Here is a 6,966-nt window from a genome sequence, read left to right on the forward strand (position 1 = left end):
GAGGGCCCAACCAGGCCCATTCTCTGTCTGGGGCTGCTGCTGGCTTTCTCTGTAGCCTCCACCCTACTGTTGAGCACACAGATGCAGCCTTTTTTTTTTCTTTGTTTTTTTCATGATAATGAAGTGTGCGTACCAGAGCAGTGAAAAGACAGAAATTAATCTGCATTTTGCATTATCCAGAACAAGACACTTTCATACCATTGTATTTGAGAATTGTTTCTTCAGCTTCTATTTTATTTTTATTGCCTACTGCTAGCCCAATCACACACGGCTGGAGACAAGTTTCATTTTATTAAACCTATGTCTTAAGCTCATAAGTCAGGCAGAGAATCGTGGATCTGGGAGACTAGTTTCCTGTTACCAGAAGTGCTCGAGATAGACTCCTAGTCCACCTGAGTAGAGGGCTGAGGGCACAGACCCCACCCCCCCAGGACACCCCTGCTTCACAGTGGAGGGCTGGATTCTGTAGTGCTCATTATGAATCAAATATCTCTTAACAAGTGTTGATGTTGATGACAAACGACCGTTTTCAAATTTTGGAATTATAACTAGGAGGGAGAGATTTGAGTAAAATAGCCATGACAAAATTTCTGTATGTATGGGTTTGTTTGGGTGTTTTTGTTTTGTTTTGTTTGTAAATATTGTTTCAGAGCATGTAGCTTTAAAAAAAAAGGTAAAGGGAAAGCGAGGAGGCACATCACTGTCACTGTAACCACTGTCACTGTAACCACGACAATACTGTATGTGCCCATGGATGCATAAAGGGAGCCCACAAGGTAGGGAGAACCCATCAATCTCACTGAATGACATAGGTGTCACTAATATTCTGATTGAGTATTACTTATAATTATATTTGATGCCTATGTACCAAAACATGTTTTCAGCAATTGCATACTGTCCAGATGATTTTTTAAACACTTTTTGTCACCTACAAAAATTTTTAAGTTACAATTTACCTATCTCTTATTTATTTATTATTTTTTGGATAAAGAAAGGTCATGGATAAAACACTTAAAAATAAATCTTACATTTGGATGAAATTCCGAGAAGTGCAATGGGAATGAGTTCAGGGAGAAAAAAAGATCATCTAGACTATCTCAGCGTTAACCAAGAATTTGATCATGTGTTTTATGAATTATGGTATCTAATTGCTATTTCAATAGATACCTTGAAAAGATCGTGTGTCCTCAATAAAAAAGATTTTGAAAACGTATAAAAGCTCAAGAACTTTACAAATATTCAGACATTTCTTTACAATTTTTGGTTGTGACCATTTTGCTTTTTAAAACGTCCTGTGTTGGGATTTGCGTCCTTGTTAACTATTAGAACTAAGGAAAAAAATATTTTAGATGCCAACCGAAAAACGCGTGAGGTTTCCAATCCCTTTAGCCTGGACCCACGCAGAAGGAGTGGGTGGGTGGGCTTCAGCGCTGGGGCGGGGTGACGTTCCCTCCTCAGACACCCCATACCCCCACCCCCCAGGCGGTACCCAACCGGCTTCCTTTGGAGAAATGATTTGGAAAAACACGATTGTTCTCTTTCATTGTGTATTATGTTTCCCTGCCTGAGCTGAAGACACTACCTTTCTATCTATCTAAGACTCAAAACGGCTCAAGGAAAGCGATTGTTGGGCATCTCTTATTTGCAAATAAGAAAAGCCAAGCGAAGCAAAAGGAAAAGCGACGTCTTTTCCCAAGTGAAGACTCTTTGTGCTGAAGCGCTTTCTCTGAGCCAAGATGACACTTTCCAAATTAAATGCCCTAAATTCAAAGGAGAATTGTGTCACTGACGCTTCCCAGAAAATAAAAGTGTAACTGAGAGGGAAAGGAGCTAATTTGTTCATAAAAGGTGGAATTACAGAGGATTACAGACATCTTGAGCTGATGCCCCCCCATCCCCGCATAGGTTACAGCTACCCGCAGGTTTCGTCTTATTACATCTGGCTCCCGCGCACAGAGACGCTTCCATTTCCCTTTCGGTTCCAAATATTCTGCCGATGCAAGATCCAGCCACGCAAACACCCTCCCAGAACCGTTCACCGCTCCAGGATGACGACGCCTGGTCCAGGCAGGGATGACGAGGTCTGGTCCGGTGGGGGGGCGGGGGGGAGATGACGAGATCTGGTCTGGGTAAGGAAGCAGCTCCAGGCGCTACCGCCCGGGCCAGGCAACCACAGAGTCCTCACCTCCGGGGTTCATTCATCAGGGACACTGGGGAGGGACGGAAGACACGAGGGCCTCCTGGAGGTGCCCCGCGCCCCTCACCCACAGGCGCACTCCACGCGCGCAAAGGCCGGGATACACTCTGCAGCCACCAGAGGACGCAGAAGCTCAAGGCTCCGACTTCGACTGGTGACGCATGAATAGCCCCAAGAAAAGGGGAGGGTGGACATGGGATCCTTGAACGCCTGGCCAGGATTCCCGTCCCAGAACTCTGCACATAATAGCTCCACGTTCTTGCTCACACTCACACACTAACGTGCGCACGCACACATCCCCAACCACCAGGAAACCGCTAGGACGCACAAAACGTAATTGGTTCACATAACAATCCTTGACCGTGTTCGAAACCCTTTTTCGATTGTGTGGGTGGCTCTGAAAAGAGCCTTTGGGTTCCGGGGCGGCCGGTGCGCCTCACTTGGAGCTGGTGTACTTGGTGACAGCCTTGGTGCCCTCGGACACGGCATGCTTGGCCAGCTCGCCGGGCAGCAGCAGGCGCACGGCCGTCTGCACCTCGCGGGACGTGATGGTGGAGCGCTTGTTGTAGTGCGCCAGGCGGGAGGCCTCGCTGGCGATGCGCTCGAAGATGTCGTTGACGAACGAGTTCATGATGCCCATGGCCTTGGACGAGATGCCAGTGTCGGGGTGCACCTGCTTGAGCACCTTGTACACGTAGATGGAGTAGCTCTCCTTGCGGCTGCGCTTGCGCTTCTTGCCATCCTTCTTCTGCGCCTTGGTGACGGCCTTCTTGGAGCCCTTCTTGGGCGCGGGCGCCGATTTGGACGGATCAGGCATGGCTGCAGATCTCTCCAAACAAAAAGAAGAGAGGACCGGAGCAACTCTATTTATACGTCCCGTATGCAAATGAAGGATCCAGAGTTCCTCGTTCCTGATAGGCTCAAGTGCTACGTCACGTCACCACTGGAAAAAGGCGCATGCAAATTAGGGGGATGGCGGTCTCCTTTTCTGATTGGTGGATGTCGCTATCCAATCGGACGAGGCCGGCTCGGCTACCTCTGGACCATATATAAGGGCTCACCGGGCCTAGCGGCGTCGTTGCTACTGGCGTCTTTTTTCAGGTTTTTACTCTCCCCGCGCCCGACTTGGAGATGTCTGGCCGAGGCAAGCAGGGCGGCAAGGCGCGTGCCAAGGCCAAGTCACGCTCTTCGCGGGCCGGCCTGCAGTTCCCGGTGGGCCGCGTGCACCGCCTGCTCCGGAAAGGCAACTATTCGGAGCGGGTTGGGGCGGGCGCGCCCGTGTACCTGGCGGCCGTGCTCGAGTACCTGACGGCCGAGATCCTGGAGCTGGCGGGCAACGCGGCGCGCGACAACAAGAAGACGCGCATCATCCCGCGCCACCTGCAGCTGGCCATCCGCAACGACGAGGAGCTCAACAAGCTGCTGGGCCGCGTCACCATCGCGCAGGGCGGCGTGCTGCCCAACATCCAGGCCGTGCTGCTGCCCAAGAAGACCGAGAGCCACCACAAGGCCAAGGGCAAGTGAGGCCGCGGAGGCGGGCCGATAACGGCCGCGCGCCCCAGGGGCCCCGTGACACCAAAGGCTCTTTTCAGAGCCACCCCCAGCCTCAAGAAAAGAGCCGCACTGAGCACAATTCCGTTCCTTGTCTTAGGGCTGCGACCTCCCGGGCGCACGGGGAACCGGGCACGAGGCACGATCCGGGCAGGTGTGCCGCCGCGGGTGCGCACGTACACGTGGCTGCCCTCCCCCCAGGCTACCGCTCGCCGGGAAGGTGCCTGTCCCTGTGCTACTGGGCCACGTTGAGCCGCCAGGAAGAGGCCGCTTGCCCACTCCGGGCCTGCAGAACCCGGTGGGTTCACTGGGTACTGGAGAAGCGTCCTTCGTGGAGAGAAGGGGCCCCGTAAACCTTAGGATTTACATTTAAAAATGGGAAGGTGCTTGAGCGGGACGATGTTTCGAAGTTTTTGGAAACCATCCGAGTTCCGATCTGATCTGAACACGAGGGTCTCGGAAAGGGTTCCTGTTCTAGAGGCGTTTGCAATCTTTTTTAAGAAACCATTTTTAAGGTGAGTGTTAACTTTTTAAAGAAAATATTACTGTAAATAGAATGTTTAAAAGAATTAAAATTGTTCAGTCTGAGTTGGTGAAACATGAATCCAAGTCCTTTAGGCTGATAGCTAAAATGAGAGAATAAGACAATTTGTCCACTGAGTTTCGTCAGGAAAACTAGGTTTGTGACTTCAGTCTGCGTCAAGTATTATCAGATCATGTAATATGGGTGTGGCTATTTCGGAAGGGGACTGTCCACGAGCTCCATGTGGTGTAATAAAGGAGTTGGACAATCCCAAGGGTCCTGGCCAAGTCGTGGAGGCAGAGGGATTCACTGGTTGAGTCGTAATAATTTCTTTAAGACAGCATCTGGCACAGTTTGATCACTTGTTACTTCTACTATCTTTGTTTTTATTGTTTTCATTAATTTTTTACAGCAGTAAAGACAGGCCGGTGAGACAGTTCAGGAGTATTATATAATTTGCACTTCCTAAAATTAGGTCTACTCAACCAGGGCTCCCTAGACACCATCTGGAGCTCAGCACACATCTGCTGGTCTTAGGAAAATAGCCTCCTGCTGTGAAAGAAATTCACACCGAGGGAGTACAAGGCTGACCTATCCACGTGGACCAGAACATAGGACTCCACTGCAGCGGAGGAACATAGCAGAGCACGTGTCTCAGCAGGCCCCATGTCAGGGACACAAGCTGCAAGGATGTCCAAGACCCTAGAGAGCCTTCTGGAAATCGAGCTGGCCATTGTGTGTCCAGTGACCGTCTTCAGCTCTAGCAGAAATTTGTGTTTATGCATTGATACTGATGTAGGTCATTGTATGTCGTCAAATCCCTCCGTGGCATTTAAGAAATGATGAATTTTCAGGGGCAGGGGGCTGAGGTCTGCCGAGTCTCTTTGGGGAGCTCCCGATTTTTTATTCCAGAAGTGGGACACGAAGTGGGAGGCTGTGCAGTGGTGGGGGGCGGACACTGTTCTTAGAGGCAGCCCTTCGTCCGTCATCTCCAAGGCTGAGCTGTCCCCTGTAGAGACCAAGAAGCCACCAGAGCTGTTCGGGGGTCAGTGATTTAAAATTGAACACAAGGGTGCAGTTTCTCAGGTGTCCTGGCCGCCTGTGGCCAGCAGCCTCACATTGGACAGTAGGGGAACAGAACAGCACCGTCCTCATGGAAAATTCAACTGCACACCTCTGGTCTAGTGTCTGATCCTCTGTCAGGGCTTACCTGGCTCAGATATGTGATAAAATGCTCAGAGCTGCCCACCTGTGCAACAGGAAGCCCCTCGGACCCTCGCTTCCATAAGAAAGCAGCACATGGCCCACGCCCAGGTACCCACAATGACTTAGTGACTTGTATGTTCCCAAAGCCAGAAACAGCCCAAACGTCCCCACAGACAAATGTGTAAGTGAACTGTGGAACGCCATTCAACCACAGTGTGGCACTGGCCTGCGCTACCATGAGAATGAGCCTCGAAAACACGTCTACCAGGGAAGCCAGACAAAAGGGCCACATGGGGTGTGATCCCATGTCTAAAAAATAGCCATAATGGATGGGGCCATACAGGTGGGGAGGAGATCCATGCTTGCCAGTCGCTGGGGAAGGAGGGGAGATGGGGCAGACCGCTAGCCTCTACAGAGCCTGGAGATCGGAGGCCTGTTCCCAGCTCACTATGGCAAGTCCCATGTACCCAATCCCCCGGCCTTGGATTACCTCTGCCATGCTCTCCACGTCCCTGTGGGGTGAGTAGTTTATTGAGAAAGGTGAGCCCGGGAGGTACGAAGTCCCACAGGAAGAATGCAGTAACATTCACAACCACAGCCAGGAAAGTACTCCCAGCTTCTGGAATTCTCTACTCCCTTGGGCCAGGTTCCATCACACAAACTGCCCTTCTCCTGGGCCTGGATGGGTCTGTCCCAGCCCCTGCCCCACATCGGGTAGCTCCTCCCTGCTCTGTCCACTTCCAATGTGGTCAACAATCTCTCAAGGGGGGCGGGGGTGGGGGCTCATTCAGTGAAATGTCTGCCTTCGGCACAGATCATGATCCCGGGGTCCTGGGAAGCAGTCCCACATTGGGGTCCCTGCTGGGGGGGCCGCTGCTTCTCCTCCCAGATTCTGCCTCTCCCCACCAAATGTGATCTCTCTCTCTCTCTCTCTCTCTCTCTCTCAAGTGGATGAATAAAATCTTTAAAAAATGAAAAATTTTTTTTAAAAATGAAAATTTTCTAAAATTTAAAAAAGACTCTCAAGTGAACAAGCGTAAAGGACCCCCTCAATTTACGTATTCACTTGGACCATGAACTAGAGTGTTAGGGAACATGCCCTGAGGAGGTCTGGTAGAGAGCTAGAGAGCTGTCAGGTCTGGGCGGAGCCCAGCTGCTCCACCCCCATGCTGCTCTCCTACGCATGGAGGTCCCAGGCCTGGTCACCAGAACTGACCTCTTGCTCCCAGGAGGGTCTGTTTCCATGCACTGGTCACCAAGCTTCACCAAGACTTTGTTCTTCTCTCCGTTCTCACCCAGCAAAACCTTTAGAATTGCATCCGCCGCTCTGCCCACTCCCCTCCGTGTGGGTGGCTGAATCCCAGGCAGCTCTCCGGGGAGACCACATCCTGGCGCCCCCCTCCTCCCCTGAGACCATGGGGCCCATGACCACCTCTCCTGCTAGCACTGTCCTCAGGCCTCGAAGACACCTTTCCTTACCCACTGCCCT

At 51.4% G+C, this 6,966-nt stretch overlaps 2 protein-coding genes across 2 annotated transcripts; one reads left to right on the top strand and one right to left on the bottom strand.

The window, feature by feature from the left end:
* Positions 1 to 100: 100 nt before the first annotated feature.
* Positions 101 to 3,057, bottom strand: LOC116585819 (histone H2B type 3-B). The gene has a single exon (XM_032335063.1). The coding sequence runs from the start codon at positions 3,012 to 3,014 to the stop codon at positions 2,634 to 2,636; it is 381 nt and encodes a 126-aa protein (XP_032190954.1). The 5' UTR covers positions 3,015 to 3,057; the 3' UTR covers positions 101 to 2,633.
* A 215-nt stretch (positions 3,058 to 3,272) lies between these two features.
* Positions 3,273 to 4,836, top strand: LOC116585818 (histone H2A.J). The gene is given in 3 exon segments (XM_032335062.1): positions 3,273 to 3,697; positions 3,700 to 4,263; positions 4,684 to 4,836. Coding segments are annotated over 2 exon segments (771 nt in total). The 5' UTR covers positions 3,273 to 3,328; the 3' UTR covers positions 4,102 to 4,263; positions 4,684 to 4,836.
* Positions 4,837 to 6,966: the final 2,130 nt, after the last annotated feature.

This window comes from Mustela erminea, chromosome 3, assembly GCF_009829155.1.
Source record: "Mustela erminea isolate mMusErm1 chromosome 3, mMusErm1.Pri, whole genome shotgun sequence".
Classification (NCBI taxonomy): Eukaryota; Metazoa; Chordata; class Mammalia; order Carnivora; family Mustelidae; genus Mustela; species Mustela erminea.

Coding starts and splice junctions, on each gene's coding strand:
- LOC116585819 (XM_032335063.1), bottom strand. CDS start 3,014: ATGCCTGATCCGTCCAAATCGGCGCCCGCGCCCAAGAAGGGCTCCAAG.